The sequence below is a fragment of the Haliotis asinina genome, chromosome 11 (assembly GCF_037392515.1).
Source record: "Haliotis asinina isolate JCU_RB_2024 chromosome 11, JCU_Hal_asi_v2, whole genome shotgun sequence".
Taxonomy (NCBI): Eukaryota; Metazoa; Mollusca; class Gastropoda; order Lepetellida; family Haliotidae; genus Haliotis; species Haliotis asinina.
In genome coordinates, this window is record NC_090290.1 from 8221198 (window position 1) to 8241318 (window position 20121).

At 37.6% G+C, this 20121-nt stretch overlaps 1 protein-coding gene across 1 annotated transcript; it reads left to right on the forward strand.

Annotated features, from left to right (window-relative positions):
- The first annotated feature begins 18350 nt into the window (after positions 1-18350).
- LOC137256477 (uncharacterized) lies at positions 18351-19490 on the forward strand. Its single transcript, XM_067794316.1, has one exon. It carries the CDS (start codon positions 18351-18353, stop codon positions 19488-19490), a length of 1140 nt encoding a protein of 379 aa, XP_067650417.1.
- The last annotated feature ends 631 nt before the right edge of the window (positions 19491-20121 follow it).

Genomic DNA, 20121 nt, shown 5'->3' on the forward strand with positions numbered 1-20121 from the left:
CAAATGTACTGTAAGTCCCCATGGTCCCTAGTATGGTGATCTACCTTTTGTCGTTGGTGATATATAGCCCGTGTTTTATATTGTGCTGTCCAAATAGTTATATTAGTTTTAACTTTCCACACTAGTTTTAAATTATAAATGTGATATTCTAGTTGTTTTACTGTCCATTGACGACAGGTATATTTATGAAATACATATCTTGTATTTCAGTAATAAATGTTCTCGTCACGATATGGCTGCAAAATTGCCGATGTGACGCTAAACATTAACTCACTCACTCACTCTTTCAAAAATGAAATAATTAAATGAGAACTGACGTTGCTAAAAAGGTCCTTCCTAGTTCGTGATTTTGAATAATTATCCCTTGTGATGGAATATTCGACACAGTCAAGCAAGACATGCTTGAACGTGATTATTTCATCACAAGGGATGCAGAGTGAGTTAATATTTAACGTCACATAGGCAATATTTCAGCCATACCGTGGCGGGAACACAGCAAAAATAACTTGGTTTCCGCAGTGCGGAAACCTGGTGGAAAGTGGACTGAAACTTAAGTTTCCACCAAGAATCCAGTGAGTTTCCGTTCTTTTACACTGAGTTTCCGCAATGACGGAAACTTACAATTACCCACTTTCTAAGGGTTTCCGCACGGTATCCGTTACCCATGCTCCAGCAAGTTTCCGTTGAGTTTCAGTTAACTTAGAGAATCCATCAGGTTTCAGCAGGGTTTCAGTCACCAAGGCTCCAGTTTTCTGCAGAGTTTCAGTTACAAACTGACCTACATAGTTTTCGCAGTTTCTGCTGCCAGAAAACTTTCCACAGCATTTCATTTACTCGGGTTCATAGGAGTCATTCAATGTGTGTCATTGCATATAACATTCTTGTTACTCCTGGTTGGCAAAGACAATATAAGGAGTTTGTGTACAATCATAACGTATACATAAAGAAAAACAGAAGATACGATAAAATTAACTGTTTTATTTTCAGACAAATATAGATCAAACACATATCTAATAAAAAGATATAGCACTAGATAACAGATCAACATCTATAACTTAGGACAAAAATATTTCTAAAAACATGCTATAACAGTTGCACCCCTTGACTGTCATCCTCACACTGACACAGAAAAACACACCCCAGTCAGTCAATGCTAAACATATAATATCACACAGTATGCAATACAATACAATAATGAAATAAAATGCAATAAAGAACTTAGGTTACATTGAAAGTAAATAAAAATGTATTTAAAATAAATAAAGGTCTCTTTGAAAATAGATAAAAAATAAGATTGAATAAAACTGTATTAATTGCAATAACCTTAGAATATTTTTTTACGATCAAAACTATTAAACTTTTACATTGAGAATAGTGAGTGAGTGAGTTAATATTTAACGTCACATCGGCAATATTTCAGCCATATCGTGACGAGAACAGATTTGAAATCGAAATGGGTTATGGCTATATGATAAAAACCTGTCATCAAAGGACAGTAAAACGACTAGAATATCACAGTTGCGGGTAAAACTAGTGTGGAACGATAAAACTGATATAACTATTTGGACAAGACAAGGTAAAACACGGACTATATACGTCACCAGCAGCTGAAGGTAATCACCATGCGAGGGTCCATGGGGGCTTACAGTACCTTTGCTACCTGCATGGACCCTAGTTGGATTTACACCATCCCTTCAGCCACTGGCGATGATATGAAGATTTAGCCAGAATGTAAAAGAACAAAAATACTACGACTAAAAAGTATGGCTGGGCAAAATTGACTTTGAAAGTTGTTGGGACTTACGTACCCTCTCGGGAGGACAATAATTTTACGCTACTTCAACCCCCTTTGAGGGTACAGCCACTAACGATCGCAGATGCTATTTTACAATACCATGATTAAAATATATATTATCTATGTACAATACATATTCAGAATTTATGTAGCAATTCTATTTCCTTTAAAAATTCAATTATTAAATGATGATTAACATTATAAAAAAGATCCTTTATAGTTTTCACATTGAAATGTTTATCCCTTGTGATGGCAAAATCAACACAGTCAAGCAGGACATGCTTGACCGTGACTCTTTCATCACAAGGAATACAAAACGGAGGATCCTCACCTTTTAACAAGTATTCGTGAGTATATCGCGTATGGCCAATGCGACATCGTCGCATAATAACCTCTTCAAATCTGGACTGACAACCCATGTAGGTATAACCGATATAGGGCTTTATACCATGTAATTTATTGATACCTACTTGGGTGTCCCACTTCTTTTGCATTAGATCTCGGATATATGATCTTATAACGGCTTTATAATCAGAATAAGGGAGCAGAAGCGGTGTCACAGATTTATTGAGAGCGGCTTTGGCAGCAAGATCGGCCATTGTGTTACCAGAGATTCCAACATGGCTGGGTAACCAACAGAAGACGATGTCGAATTGGCCAGTAGCAAGATCATTATACAATTCAACGATGTCAGCTAAAAGTGGATGTTGAGAAGATACATTCTTAATAGCCTGGAGGCATGAAAGAGAGTCTGAATAAATGATATATTGTTTATACTTAGGGTGTTTTTTAATATATTTTAGGGCTGTTAATATGGCATGTGCTTCTGCTGTGAAAATGGAACTGTTATTTGGTAATCTAGAAGATATTGTTCTGGATCCAATGACAGTGGCACAAGCCACAGCGCCACCATCCTTGGACCCATCTGTAAATAAGGATTTATACGTACTATACCTATCTTTCAATTGATTATATTCCTGTTTGTATTGTAATTCATTAGTATCTGATTTTTTATATTTACTTAATGTAAGATCAACTTGTGGTCTAACCAGCTGCCACGGAGGAGAAGAAAACAAGCGAGAAGGAGCTACATTTTCTAGTTCAATGCCAGCAGCAGAAAGGAAAGGTTTCACTCTTAGCCCAAGAGGTGGAGCAAGAGAAGACTTCGTATTGTACAAATCCCCATACAAGGGATTGAAGACACAGTTATATGCAGGGTTGGACTTATTTGAAGACAGTTTAGCGAGATACTGTAAGGATAGTTTAATACGACGGTGGTCAAGGTTCATCTGCTTCAACGTATAGACTGTCAACAGGAGAAGTTCGAAATGATCCAAGACAAAGCCTCAGACCTTGGTGATGGATAGAATCAAGTATTTTGAGGTTGCTTTTACAGGCTCCACCATAGACAATGGAGCCGTAATCCACTTTAGATCTGATGAGTGACCGGTATAAATGTAGAAGGGTTGTTTGGTCTCCTCCCCACTTTGTATTTGAAACGACTTTCAACAGATCGAGCGCCTTCAGGCATTTGTTTTTTAGGTATTTAAGATGTGGCAGAAAGGTTAAGTGTGAGTCAAAAATGAGACCAAGAAACTTAGCTTCCTTGACAACTTTGATGGGTGCACCATTCAAAGATAAGTCAGGGTCTTTATGAGGTTTGTATTTTCGACAGAAGTGAATGCAGTTGGTTTTAGATTGAGAAAATTTAAACCCGTTCTCAAGGCACCATTTATGAATTTTGTTGAGACAGATTTGCAACTGTCTCTCAATGGTTCGCATGTTTGTGCCACGACAAGAAATATTAAAGTCATCCACGAAAAGGGAACCGTTGATTGAATCTGTTAACACTTTTGACAGACTATTTATTTTAATACTAAACAAAGTGACAGACAAAATGCTGCCTTGTGGAACACCCTGATCCTGACTGTAATGATCAGACAGGGTAGAACCCACGCGGACTTGAAACTGCCTGTCATTTAGAAAGTTGGATATAAATTGGGGCAAGCGGCCTCGCAATCCAAAGTCATGTAAGTCTCTTAAAATCCCATGTTTCCAGGTTGTGTCGTATGCTTTTTCTAAATCGAAAAATATTGACACTGCATGTTGCTTATTAATGATGGCATTCTTCACAAACGAGTCTAAACGCACTAAATGATCAACAGTACTTCTGTTTTTACGGAAACCACATTGAATATCTGTTATTAAGTTATTTGTTTCCAAGTACCAAACAAGTGGATTATTTATCATGCGTTCCATGGTCTTGCAAACGCAGCTAGTTAATGAAATCGGCCTATAATTGGAAGGATCAGTGTGATCACGTCCAGGTTTAGGAATGGGCACAATTATAGCATCACGCCATGAAGAAGGAAAATTTCCAGACGTCCAAATACCATCGAAAATATGAAGAAGCGTCTCTAAAGATGATTCTGGTAAATGCTTCAGGAGTTGATAATGAATGTTATCAGCTCCTGAAGCAGTATCGTGAACCTGGTCAAGAGCAGTATTGAGTTCATTAATCGAAAATACTTCATTATAATCTTCACCTTTATCGGAAGTAAAATTAATAGGTTTTTTTCCTGCTGATTTTGATACTTTTGAAATTGAGGTACATAGTTTGATGAAGAAGAATGTTTCGCCAGTGTTTCACCAAGTTTATTAGCAATATCGGATTTATTTGTCAGCAACTGGTTTCCGTCTTTAAGATGGTGAATGCTAGATCTAGAACCCTTACCCTTGATCTTCTGGATCATATTCCATACTTTAGAATTTGGTGTACGTGCATTGATTTTAGAGACATAGGTTCGCCAAGATTGGCGTTTATTTTGCCTAAAGGTACGCCGTGCTTTTGCATTTAAAAGTTTCAATTTGTTCAAGTTATGGACCATTGGATGGCGACGGAAATAATAGTCAGCTTTTCTCCGTGCCTTTCTGGCTTGTTTGCAGGTATCATTAAACCATGGTTTTCGAATGTGTTGATTTGTGGAGGACTTAGGAATACATTCATCGGCTATCTTCTTCAGTTCATCTGAAAATAGTTGTACAGGGTCGGCAATGTCAAGAAATAGATCAGGTTTAAATGTACTAGAAGCAAGCAGTTGAAATAAAGACCAGTTGGCCTTGGAAAAGTTCCATCTTGTATTAGGAGGAACATCTGAAGGAGTCACAGTTTTCACAATAGTGGGGAAGTGGTCACTTCCACGGAGATCCTCGTGGACAGACCATTCAAATTCGTTTAATAATGCTGAATCTGTAATTGCTAAATCAATAGCAGAGTACGTTCCTGTGCCGGGATGTAAATATGTGTTTGAGCCATCATTAAGTATGCATAAGCTATTGTTAGAAATGAAATCTTCTAAGAGCTTCCCCTTAGTATTCGTCTGAGCACCACCCCAAAGGGGGTTGTGTCCGTTTAAATCACCCGTAATAATGCAGGGCTTGGGGAGTTGGAGTTGTTGTATACAAGCAGATGGTGGAAGGTACAGTGAACACAATGTAAACGCAATGTGCAAAGTTATACGGAGTGCTACAGCTTGAAGCGGAGTATTCAGATGGACAGGACTATGGATGATGCCATTTTTTAATAAGATGGTTGAACCTCCAGTCGCTTTAGGCCCAGGAGGGGAAAAGACATTATAGGAAGTATAGCCTCTTACGTTAAATTTATCAGTGTTGTTGTAGTATGTCTCTTGTAAACAGATAGCCGATGGTTGAAAATCTTGAATTAAGAGTTGTAAATCATTTAAATTATTCCTAAGACCTCTACAATTCCACTGGATTACTGGATTGGTGGTCATTTAAGGGGGAGTTATGGGAGACCGCTCACGATCTTTTTTCTTTGGAGAATGACTCCGGGAGCGGGTGTTTTGAAGAGAGGACACGTCCATGTCCTCTAGCACCCCAAACTTGTTACACAGAAAAGTGGTGTTTTTCTACCGTCCTCCACCGACACGGGGCGCAACCCACGGCAAACAGGTTGCCCAATTCGGTCGCTCCTTGCGACCAGCAATGGGGTGCTATGGACCTAGTTGACCCGGGTCCACACGGGGATTTGAACAGCTCTTAGCGTTATCCAGCACCCACCACGAGGAGGTGGCTGTTCACGGGTGCCTACATTGAGAATAAACCAAATTGAATTGAACATAGATAAAATTACGTTCACGTGATCGATTAGCTATTTACTAGCCCACATTTACTAGACGTCCTGAGTTTAGATTCCCAGGTAAAGGGCATCGAGAGCAATATAAATTGGCATCTTCTTCATCACTCACAACTGGTGAAGTTATTTCCAAGGTCAGTATAGTTGAAACTCTTTCCTTTCGTCAATCTGGCCAATCAATAGTTTCCAGGCTTTTCATGCGCAGTGCAATTTTCTGAAAATGTATATTAAACAAAAATCAATCAACAGGTAAACCATAAAGCCAAGAAGGATTGCAAATTATTAAAAAGGAAGTGTCGTGAAAAATTATTTACTTGATTAATCACCCCAACACAAGTTAAGCAGTTCATCACATTTAATGACATATCCTACTTTCTTATGGACACACAATCTATTGCTCTGAAGTGTAATAATATCATCATTAAATGACTTGATTCTTATGCTACGATTTATGAAATAATGATCTGAATCATGTGTTACATATCTTAAGAACGTAAAAAAAATAATCCATAAACATTTTAAATGTATATTTCTGGAACTTAGAATCTGTCATCAGACATTGTAATAAGAAGAATTGTTACATGTTATTATTCGAATACATACACTTACGGATTTCATTCTTTTGTTGTTTTTTGTTGCTGTTCTGTGTGACACTTTCTTTCCAGTTTCTTGTCTATTGAGATCGTCACGCCTGTTCCGCGCTTCTGTAAATAAATGTTTAAAGTACTTTACAGCATGTTTCACACATTTCAGTTCATCTGTTAGGCAGAGGTATTTATATAATCCATGCTGGCTTGGTTACTGAAGTTAACATCCATAAATCTGCCTTTACACTCTTAATTAAATCATTAATTATTTATAATAACAGGCAGGTGAGTAAACATTACCTTTACAAGATCCCATTGACCATCCTTGGTCGCGATATAGTCACGTGTTTCTTTGACTATTATATTCATAGAGTCCTCGTCATCGTCTTTACTGAAATAAAAACAAATGTCATTTTCCTTGCACTTCATTCAATCATGCATTCAACATAATGTCTAATTAAAATTTAAGATCGTCAGTAAAAATTATACACCCAAGTAAACTGCAGATTTATCACTTTGAATACATATATTGTTCTGAAAGTTTACCATTTTGTAGTTAAATGATTTAAAATGACTTCAAAACAGGCAAACCATCCTTTGTGTTATTTCGTGCAAATTCTATGTACATCCTGTTTGCCAAAGATACATAACTGGTAAATGAACAGCTTGACATAAAGATCATGATAAATGAAGTTTAGTTATATCACATGACATAACCTTGCAGCTATTAAGCATTGTAAAATCAAGGGGTCAGTTTGATTGCAATTTTACACAGGTGTAATGTTAAACTGATTAAGTTTACCGGCTATTCAAATCCATTTGCAAATGTTACTTTCATGTAATTTTCATTTTGAGAAAACGTACGTAGGGAAGTGAATTAATGAAGTATTCAAAATGAAATTATGTCTGTGTTACCTAGTAACCTAAACACAAACACAAGGGTGATCTTTTCCTCCAGGAGCAGTCGTGCCTAAAAGATTGCATCAAATACGTTAAATATAACAGGTATATATATGATTATGTTCAACACATATGTATTACATTACTGAAAAAATACATGAAATTTCAAGTGTATCCTACGCAAAGCTAACAGTGTCTTATATGAATTTAGTGTTTGCCTCAAATAGTTCAGACACACATCTGACCTCTCTGAGAGAATTTGGGAGTGAAGAATTTCATGTCACTAATGATCCAGGATTGAATTTAATAAATTACACCGAAATGTTGCCAATGTAAAAGCCCACTATTTTTATCATTCTTTAAAATATATCTGAACTGGTGAAATGTATCTAGCAATACCCAGTAAACCCATCATGAGTGAACATTACCACTACATATGGAGGATCTTTCTGATGCAGATTGTAATTCATCTCAACACACACCTTATTGTTCAAGTGTTAACCGAATAGCAAATTTAAATTTGCAAACTATTAACACGAGCACTAAAATCAAAAGTTTGACCCTTTAAGCTTAAATACATACTTGTGATTAGTACTAAGAGATTTAGTTACAAATACTAGGTTGGTGTATTCTATACCATGTAGATCTATTGAAGTGGAATCTAAACAAATTTATATTTCAGGCCTATTTTACTTAGATTTTACCATAACATTTGAAAATAATACGAGCGAAAATATACATTTGCGGGATAAACTTTATAATCTATTCGGATTTCTGTCATTAACATAATAATTCTTTAAACGTTATTTGACAATGAAAAAAACCCTTGGTCTTACCTGACACGTCCGAGGTACTCCGAGTTTCTCACATCCGTTCTCTGATTTCTACTCCAAGTCGCGAATTCTTTCGTCGAGTACTAGTGCTTTTAGGGAAAAGTGAGGTGGCCATGGCAAAGTTTACACGACGCAGCCATCTTATGCTTAAATGTTGTGAAAATAATTGCTAGGAAAGCAAATTTGTCATATACAATTTGTTCCTACCCGCCAAGCAAGATGGCGTCTCGCTAACACTCACGGGAAACAGACAGTTTTGTCATTGTGTTTTTTTTAAATATAAATCTCATATGACCATTTGACAGTAGATTTCCGCGTTCTACAACAAAAGAGGTAGGTACACCCTGTTGTGAGTTGTTTTTGTAACAATTAGATAGTCTCGCGTGGACGCGATTCTGTCGTCATTCGTTTATTTGTTTACATTGCCGACATCAAAGGGGAGTGTGAAAAGTGGAATTCAGCCGGTTGAATGTAAGTACTCAAAGTGACAACAGTGGGCAGTTATGGTTTTAGGGGTCTTTTCATCGCATTAGCGTCACTGATTTTGTTTTTGTCTCAGTGTCAAGCATCGATATGTAGGCCTTGCGATTATTAACAGTGATTAATTGTGAAAACATGTCCACCTTACTTTAACAGGCCCGAGCGTCATGAGTCCTACTGATTTAGCACTCATGAGAAAATTTATTGTGGCAAATAAGTTATTTTCTAAAATCCTGTCAGGAGAAGGTAATATCCGGATATATTTCTGCTGTATGGACCCCTCATCCATCATGTAAGTAATTTACGCACAGTGCTCAAAACATGCACGTGGATTAGAAATATTCCCACTGGCGCCCCCGTTTCTTAAAACGATACAGCGAATTGTGTACTACTGCAACTGCCCTGTTGCATTAAAATGTGAGCTATTCTAACAAATGAAACAGTTGAATCATAACATTTCAAGAGTTTGTTTTTTCTTCAAATATATATGTAATAAATATAACAGATAATACAACATATTTCAGTTTTCTAAACTAAGCGGAACTCTCATTGTCATCTCCCTTGTACAGAAACCTGGAGGAAACTTACATTACCCAGGATCCACAAGGTTTCCGCAAGACCAGAAACTTACTCACTCCAGCTACAAAGGTTTCAGTGAACTGAAACTAAATGGAAACTTCCAACTACAGTTTCAGTTGACGGAAACATGACGGAAACCAAGACTTGTTAGTTTCAGTTGTGGAAACTATGCGGAAACTCTCATTGCGCGTTTCCTGAAACTGAAACCCAGCGGAAACCTACATTACCCAGTATCCATCAGGTTTCCGCCAGAACGGAAACCAAGTTATTTTTGCTGTGGAACATAACATTAAAATGGAATATATGAGTATTATAAACACCTGTCGACGAAAGACAGTAAAACAACTAGAACATCACAGAAAACAATGTAAAACTAGTAGCTATGCCTAAAACAATTTATCTATAAAGGACAATACAATATAAAACTGGGCTATAGATTGCTAACAACTGAAGGTAGATAACCATACTAGGGACCATGGGGACTTACAGTACTTTTGCTACCTGCATGGACCCTAGTTGGATTTACATCATCCCCTCAGCCGTCAGCAATTTGGGAAATCTAGCCATACAATAAAAAAAACCCACTTATTCTACGATTAAAACCCTGGAAATTTAGAATTTACTTTGAATGTTTGTGGACTTACGTACCCTCTCAGGAGAACAATAATTTTACGATACTTCAACCCCCTTTGAGGGTATAGCCACTAACAATGCAAGTCACAAATCTAAATTACCAATAATTAAAATACATCTACTTATAGAACATATTATTCAAAATTCAATCAAGAAATCAATTTCCTTTAAAAAACCAATGATTAAATGAGAATTAACAGTGTTAAAAAGATCCTTGACAATTTTGACATTGAAATATTTATCCCGTGTGATGGAGGATTCAACACAGTCAAGCAGGATTTGCTTGACCGTGACTCTCTCATCACAAGGGATACAAAACGGAGGATCCTCACCTTTCAGTAGGTATGGATGAGTATATGTAGTATAATTTTATTTCATGTAATTTATATATACCTACTTGGGTGTCCCGCTTCTTCTGCATCAGATCATGGATGTAGGTTCTAATGCTTGCTTTGTAATCAGAGTATGGAAGAAGAAGTGGTGTCACAGATTTGTTGAGTGCTGCTTTTGCAGGAAGATCGGCCATCACATTTCCAGAAATACCTACGTGACTGGGTAACCAACAAAAGACGATGTCATATTGGCCAGTAACAAGAGTATTATACAGTTCAATAATTTCTCTTTAAAGTGGATGTTTACAAGAAATATTTCTAAAAGCCTGAAGGCAAGAAGGAGAGTCGGAATACATTATATACTGTTTATGTTTAGGATGTCTTTGAATATATTTAAGAGCTGTTAGTATGGCTTTAGCTTCTGCTGTAAAAATAGAACTGTGGTCTGGTAATCTAGAAGATATTGTTCTGGATCCAATGACAGTAGCACAAGCAACTGCGCGACCGTCCTTGGATCCATCTGTAAATAAGGATTTGTAACTGTTATATATATGTTTCAATTGATTATATTCTTGGTTATACTGTAATTCACTCGTTTCTGACTTTTTAAATGTAGTTAATGTTAGGTCAACCTGTGGTCTAACCAGCTGCCAAGGGGGAGAGGAAAGAAGACGGGAGGGAGCTATATTGTCCAGCTCAATACCAGCAGCAGCAATAAATGGCTTTATTCTGAGCCCAAGAGGTGGAAAAAGAGAAGACTTTTTTGCTATACAAATCCCCATAAAGAGGATTGAAGACACAGTTATATGCAGGGGTAGATTCGTTAGTATATAGTTTTGTGATATATTGTAAAGATAATTTGATACGGCGTTGTGCAAGAGAGGGTTCATCGGTCTCAACGTAAAGATTGTCAATAGGTGAAGTTCTGAAGGACCCAAGACAAAGTCTTAGACCTTGGTGATGGACAGAATCAAGAACTTGAAGATTGCTTTTGCAGGCTCCACCATAGACGATGGAGCCATAATCAAGTTTAGAACGAACGAGTGATCGATATAGATGGAGAAGGGTAGCTAGATCCCCTCCCCATTTTGAATTTGAAAGAACTTTCAACAAGTCAAGTGCTTTCAGGCATTTAGTTTTTAAGTGATTTAATATGTGGTAAAAACGTTAAATGTGAATCAAAGATTAGACCCAACAACTTGGCTTCCTTCACAACTTTAATGGGCGTCCCATCTAGAGACAGTTCAGGGTCTTTATGTGGTTTGTATTTACGACAAAAATGTATGCAATTAGTTTTCGATTTGGGAAATTTAAAGCCATTTTCAAGACACCATTTATTAATCTTGTTTAAACACAGCTGCAATTGCCGTTCAATGGTATGAATATTTTTACCACAAGAAATAATAAAGTCATCCACAAATAACGATCCATCAATTGAATCGTTTAAAACTTTTGATAAACTGTTGATCTTGATGCTGAAAAGAGTGACAGATAAAATACTGCCTTGTGGAACACCCTGATCGTGATTGTAATGATCAGACAGGGTAGAACCCACACGGACCTGGAATTGTCTGTCATTTAAAAAGTTGGCAATAAATTCAGGCAAACGACCTCGCAAGCCAAAATTTCCAGGTTGTGTCATATGCTTTTTCAATATCAAAAAGATAGACACAGCATGTTGTTTATTAATTAGTGCATTTTTCACAAATGATTCTAAACGCACTAAGTGATCGACAATACTTCTGTTTTTCCGGAAACCACATTGTATATCAGTTATAAGGTTATTTGTTTCCAAGTACCAAACTAGTCGATTATTTATCATGCGTTCCATGGTCTTGCAAACACAGCTAGTTAATGAAATCGGACGATAATTGGATGGATCCGTATGATCACGTCCAGGTTTAGGTACTGGTACTACCATGGCGTCACGCCATGAGGGAGGAAAGTTACCCGATGTCCAAATATCATCATAAATATTTAGAAGAGTTTCTAGGCAGAACTCTGGTAAATGCTTCAGGAGTTGATAATGTATGTTATCAGCTCCTGTTGCAGTAACATGAGCTTGATCAAGAGCACTATGGAGTTCATGAATAGAAAACGTTTCATTATAATCTTCCCCATTATCTGAGTTGAAATTAATAGTTTTCTTTTCTTGCTGTTTTTGATACTGCTGGAATTTAGGTAAGTAGTTAGAAGAGGAAGAATGTTTAGCGAGGGTTTCGCCCAGTTTATTTGCGATATCTGATTTGTCAGTAAGTAACTGATCTCCATGTTTAAGATAATGGAAGTAGATTTAGTACCTTTACCTCTAATTTTCTGGACCATGTTCCATACCTTGGACATGGGTGTCCGAGAATTTATTTTGGATACATAATTTTGCCAAGATTGGCTTTTGTTCTGTTTAAACGATAAACGTAATTTTAAATTTATTTAAATTATGCACCATAGGATGGCGACGGAAATAATGTTCTGTGTTTTTCCTTGCCTTCCTAGCTTGTTTGCACTCATCGTTGAACCATGGTTTTCTTATGTGTGGAACTACAGAGGACTTTGGTAAACACACATTAGCTATGGAATTCAGTTCATCAGAAAAGCATTTAATAGCATCAGGAACGTCAATAAAACGTTCAGGTTTAAGATTTTCAGCACACAGTGTTTCATAAAAAGCCAAGTTAGCTTTTTTAAAATTTTGTCATGAGGATGGAGGAACATCAGATGGAGTTACAGCTTTTAATACAGTAGGAAAATGGTCACCTCCACAGAGGTCATCGTGGACTGACCATTCGATTTCATTTAGTAGTTCTGAATTTGTCAATGACAAGTCAAGAGCAGATAGGTCCCTGTCCCTGTGTTGGAACCATCATTATAAATGCATAAATCATTGTCAGAACAAAAGTCCTCCAACAATTTGCCTCTAGTGTTTGTAGTTACACTATCCCAGAGTCGGTTGTACCCATTTAAATCTCCCATTATAATACAGGGCTTCTTTAGTTGGTCATATAGAGCCTGAAGATCAGTTTAAGTAAACGACGAAGATGTCGAAATATAAAGAGAGCATAGCGTAAACGCTACATGTAAAGTAATTCTGACAGCAACAGCCTGCATAGTAGTATTAAGTGAAACAGGGCTTTGAATAACGTTTTGTCTGACTAGAACGGATGACCCGCCAGTGGCTCTATCATCCAGAGTTGACAATGATATGCATTTAATTGACGAAGGTCAAATGTATGTTCGTTTTAAATATGTCTCTTGGAGAGATATCGCTGAAGGTGTAAATTCTTGGACGAATAGCTGTATGTCATGTAAATTAGTCCTCAATCCTCTGCAGTTCCACTGTACAATATTATTGGAATAAACTATCTTTTGGGGGGATATATTGGGGATCTACCCCGCATTCTTTTGGAGGGCGACAAACTATGTGCCCTAGAATGGACGTTTTCCAAAACGTCCATGTCTTTAAGAGACCCATATTTATTAAACAACTGAATTTTATTTTGTGACCCTTTAGGAGCTCTGCCACTTTGTTTGTTTGGAAGCGTCATGTTTAGGCTTCGGTTTACCTTTCACAGTTTGTTGACTATCAGCTGTCGATTGAGACTTTGAATTTGACTGTGATGATGATGAGTGTGACTGAGATGATGATTTGTGATCAGAAGAAGACTTTGATGTACTAGGAAGTGATTCCTCAGTCTGAGATGACATAGCAGGGTACAAAGGAACACTGTTCCAAGCTCCAAGTGCCCTCAACCACCAGGATCCCCTCCTCCACCGACACAGGGCCGCAACCCACGGCAAACAGATTGGTGGACCAAATATGCCCCCGGGTCCACAACGGGGGCTTGGCGAGCTCTTCGCGTTACCCTGCACTCACCACGAGGAGGTGGCTCGCCACCGGTGCCGCTTGTGATACAGTTTGTATATTGACACTATATAGAAAAGAGTGCTGTGCTTTGAGGAAACGTGTCTGCACATGCTCTGCCACGTGTTATTTAGGTAGGTAGATATTGTTGCATTTTGTCTATCCTGTGTGACCCGTGAAGGTCCCGGGGTAGAATAGGCCTTCAGCAACCCATGCTTGCCATTAAAGGCGACTATGCTTGTCGTAAGAGGCGACTAACGGGATCGGGTGGTGAGGCAAACTGACTCGGTTGACACATCTCATCGGTTCCCAATTACGCAGATCGATGCTCATGTTGTTGATCACTGGATTGTCTGCTCCAGATTCGATTATGTACAGACCTCCGCCATATAGCTGGAATATTGCTGAGTTCGGCGTAAAACTAAAACTCACTCACTCACTGTCTGTCATGTTTACTAGTAAATTTAAGCATTTGCATACTCGCAGGTTATTGGATATTTGCTGGATTTATGCTTTAATACAGTAGCAATACACACGATTGCGCGTGCGAATGCATTTTTCCTTTTTTATCCTTTATAACACATTACAAAATGTTGTGATTTAATATATGTCTTTCAACACATATTTATAATCATGTCAAAGTTGCCCACTGGCTCTCGCCAATGCCTGCTCCTCTTTAACATAAACATCCTCTGCTCATTCAGCATGAGACAATAAAGGTTAATTAGGAAACCCCATCTGTTTTAATTAAGGTAAGAAAAGCTGTCAAAACACTGTCACTTCCTGCCTAAAACCCCGGGATGTCACACCTGACGCGCCAAGAGAAGTAAGTAACCTTCTCATGCAGACATATCAAGGACAACACATAACAACAAGACAATGTCTTTTCTCTGTGACTCTCCGTATGTTATCACTGTTGGTGTTTCATCTTTACCTATATATTTTCAACCAAACCGTACTTGGAATTCTAGCTACCCAATTCCGCAGATTTCGTTTTAATATTCTCCATTTGGATCGGTGGATAAAATGGGAAGAAGAAACCCCGCATACTTATCACAACGCAACACCGCATTTACCATAACGAATGTTTAAATTTCACTTTATTTAAACATAGCAAACTGAAATCATGCATTTTATTAACATGGTACTGACTATAGTCGATTCGAATCACTGCTTCACTGTTCACTGTTCACTGACTACCATGGATGCATGCATTTCCCACGCGGCGGGGTAAAATTGATTTATTCTCCCTCGCAAGGCAACGTGAATCAATTAGAAATGGACATTCTTAAATTGGGTAGGAGAAATGTGCCCTGTACGTGCTTATGAACCTTGAACTTGCGGTTACATTTTATCAGTTGTGTACAAATATTGGTCTAGAATAATTTTTCAAATCCTTTAGTCTCAATTATGTATTGATGCATGGGCTCCATAGATGATCTTGTTCATGTCCCGCTCGTCAAGCGTTAGAATAAATTTACATTTATCAAAGCAGACTTACTCACCCCTAGCAGTAAAAGGAACTGTAAGTCCCCGTGGTCCCTAGTATGGTGATTTACCTTAAGTTGTTAGCAATCTACAGTCCATTTTTATATTGTATTGTCCTCTATAGACAAATTGTTTTAGGTATAGTTACTAGTTTTATATTCTACTCTGTGATATTCTAGTTGTTTTACTGTCCTTCGTTGACAGGTTTTATAATAGACATATATTTCATTTCAGTATTAAATGTTCTCGTCACGATATGGCTGAGATATTGCCGATGTGACGTTAAATATTAACTCATTCACTCACCTAGCAGTAAGAACAAAAAACAAATACAACCCCAAAACAAATAGATGAAACACTGAAAGCAGCAAAATATGCACGTCGTAATTTACTCGATAAATCAGAATGGGCTCAATATCATAATGTGGGTAGTTACACGATCAAAACAAAATATTTTACATGTTTATATACGATAGATTTAGCAAAGCCACAAGAATCCCCGACAAACACGACAGCTTCTCCTCAATCTGTTAGAGTGAGGGCACTCCCTACAAGGCTCACTCCCATTAGTAACCGGGTGTCCTCCCATTTTATATGCTTTTTTACTCGAAACCAAATTAGGTGATGTGGGTGTTTCATGCCTGGTTGATTTCTCAGGAATGGGTGAATTGGATATGGGAGAGTCCATATACTATGATCAGAGGGGATTTAGCAACCATGTCGGAGTGAAAGAATGACAAAACTCAGTGACAGATTAATGAGTGTCTTTTTCATGCATTATGAAAATGATAATGTTAAATTAACACAAAATGTCCAATATCCCTCCAGCATGTCATACATATATGTACCATAAAATGATATTTTATCAACTGAATAGTAGGGAATTATTACACAGTTCAGGACACAATAGCATTCCTAAGCCGAATAAATTGAATTCCTGAGCTGGACAATAGAATTCTTAAGCCGAACAATAGCATTCCTGAGCCGGACAATAAACATTCCACAGGTGAGAGCCTGAAATATTCAGGCTCTGTCAGGCTCGTCACAGTTCTGAACTTGAATAGCATTCCTCAGTCGAATAACATTCCTTAACCAAACAATAGACATTCCATAGCTGAAAGCCTGATGTATTCAGGCTCTGTGAGGTTCGTCATAGTTACGAACGTCAATGACATTCCTGAGAGTAGACTACACATTCCAAAGGTGCACACCTTAAAGCACTTGAGCTATTTAAGGTGTGGTGTACAATATACATTCCAAAGGTTGTAACCTAAATTCCTTCATACTCACACCAGTGAGTGCATATCCATACATTCTGGAAAAGGTCACATTCCACAGGTGCTGACCTTGGTGTGTCTGAAAGTAGCTAAAATCATTTTGTAAAATATTCATGCTATTAGTATTCTATCCATGTAGCACGTTAACCAACCAAATTGTATGTGTACTACTCTATATCCAATCAAAAAGTTCTTGCTCTAAACAATCCCATGATGATGTACCTTCAAGCCATTTCAAAGTCAGTTTCATTGCTGTCATAGACAATAAGAGTTTGAGAAAAGTGTCTCTCTGCTTACAGTCAATATGGCACAGAAGTTATTGGACATTGGACATGTGGCCTTTTCAACAGACCAGTTACTTACTACTGCATTTCAAGAAATGACGGATATTGTGAATACTCTGGTACATTTGCATGAAACGATGATGAGAACAAGCGAATTGTACAAAACCACATACTCAGACATCACAGAGCGACTGAAAACCTTAGAACAGAAACTTCCATCAGGATCGCCTGGATTACACAAAACTTTCTGCCACCTCTACTGATGAAAAATCAGTAAAGAGAAAGCGAAAATCTCCTTATACCCCCCGTCCTAAAGTTAAGAAGACTAAAAAATTAAAGGAAAATAAGGAGCAGCCAGCAAAGTCGATGAAAGTTTCACATATGAAGCAAAGGAATAGAGGCCAGAAGATACAATTACAGAAGGAATCCACACCAGCAATCCCTTTGCAATCAGGGTAAGTGTATATGTTTTATTAAATGCGTCCCTGTATATGTTTTCTTCAATGTCTATGATTCTGAATGTTTGTAAATTTTATTTCTTTTCCTCTTTGTCATTTTATAGAGAAATGCAAGAGGATACCGCAGCAGCAACATTTCCATTCCACATGGTTGATGATCCCACCTTAAATGGTCTGTGGTTGGATTATACTCAACTAATGGAGGACATAGAGAAACAGGAGAAACAAGACACCGCTGATTTATCCAGCAATAGCTCACATCATTCAGAAGATCCCTGTGAAGAAGAATAACTTACTCCCCTTCAGAAGAACTGTCACATTTGCCGTCACAATAACATGTTGCAACATATGAGTTGTAATAGCGGACAGGTTCTGAGTCATGTGTGTTGTATGGATCTCATGAACTGTATGGGTTATCGTGATCCAGAGGGGATGATGGAAGACATGATAGTACAAGACTCTGAGGCACATATCCTGACTGTGTAAATTCAGATCATTTTCACTTTAAACAGACAACTGAGGAGACATATTCTCTTGTTGTTGATACTTGAGAAAGAAGACATTTTATGAACAAAATGTAGGCATTAATATTCATAGCTCGTAACCTTTCTGTCAATAAAACGGAAAGAATCTCATGTTTGTCATGTTATATATTGTGGAGTTGGTTTAATTTTCATTAATTCATCATGAGTTCACAAAAGAAGAACATCACTGAGTCAAAGCATGAAAACGCATTAGAAAACTATTATTTTAATCCTCAAAAGTCAGGAGCTTATTTTGGTCCATCTAAACTGCGTGATGAATTGAAGAAAAGCAAGCAACATGTTATCAAGCTAAGAAAGGTGAAACGATTTGTGAAACATCAAGACGTCTATAGTTTACACAAACCAGTGAAGCTGAGATTTAAAAGGTTAAAGATAAGAGTCAATTCTATGAATGAAATGTTTGATGTGGATCTGGCAGACCTTTCTCGCTACAGTAAAGAGAATAAAGGTGCCAGATATTTGTTGGTAGCTGTGGACATTTTTTCAGGCTATGCTTTTGTGCTCCCTCTAACCAACAAGAAACCAGAGTTGGTGCTGAAGGCTTTCAAAGATATACTGAAAACTAGACAGCCCAAGAAAGTTTGTGTTGATGGTGGTAGTGAGTTCAAAGGTACATTTCAATCTTATTTAGAGAAGAAACACATCACTCTCACCATTGCACGGAATGAAAACATCAAGGGCAATTATGTGGAACGGTTCAACAGAACATTGAAATCTTTGATCACACGTTATATGACTCACAACAACACCAAACACTACCTGGATGTTCTGCCTGAACTAGTATACAACTACAATAATACTTTGCTTTCTTCTCTACCCAATTTATCACCTGCTCAAGTGAATAAAGGAAATGAATTGAAAGTGTGGCAACATGTGTATGTCAAACCTTTGTTGAAACAGCTCAAAAGTAAAACCAATTATCATGTGAAGAAATTCAAATATAAAGTAGGTGATCATGTTCGCATTCCATATCTGAGAAAACCATTCACCAAAGAACTTGCTCTGAAGAGGACACAAGAACTCTTCAAAGTAGCTCACCGTTTTAAAAGACAAGAAATTCCACTGTATAAACTCAAAGATGTTCATGATGAAATGATCAAAGGTACATTTTATACCAGCCAATTGCAGAAGGTCAACAAAGGAGAAGATATTGAGTGGCAGGTGGAGAAGATTTTAAAGAGGAAGCGCATGAATGGAAAAACTTTTGCTTTGGTGTGGTGGTTAGGTTGGCCTAGTTCCTTTGACTCTTACGTGGAGGAAAGTCAGCTGAAAGACTTGTAATGGAGAAATATGTGTTTCTAAAGTATTTAGACTCAAAGAAAGAGTACTTCAAAGAGAACACACCATATCATTTTAGAGTGATATTAAATCAAAGACTGGTGTTTGATGGATTCTGGGGAGTCTCTTTGACAGAACTAAACTTTGGAAAGGTGGATCTCATTCATATGAATGATCCTTATGAAGATATACTGTGTAACTTATGTGATAGTTCATTGGTAGGTGATAGTCAGTTACCTTTGTTGAGACGCATTGATTTGAGAGAGGGGCCTAATTTTAAATTCACTAATGAATACAATATCCATGTCAAGGTAAAAGAATCTCAAGACATTGAAATCTGTATAAAAGCAAACGATGGAGCTCCTCTCTCCTCATTCTTGACAGAAGAGACTCACCTCACACTTCACCTACAACGTTACCCTTTTACCAACAGACATGGATTCTTTACCTCTGTATGTCCCTGATTAGAACAAATGGCAGAATTACTTTGAAATACACATGACAATGAGTTCTCAACTGGCGAAAGGGAAAAATCAACCTAATGTCATTGCGTCTCGCCAACCTGACGATTCATCAAAAGAAAAGTCAAAAGTCATCAAACGACAGATGACTTCTGAACCTCAAAGTGTTGTGG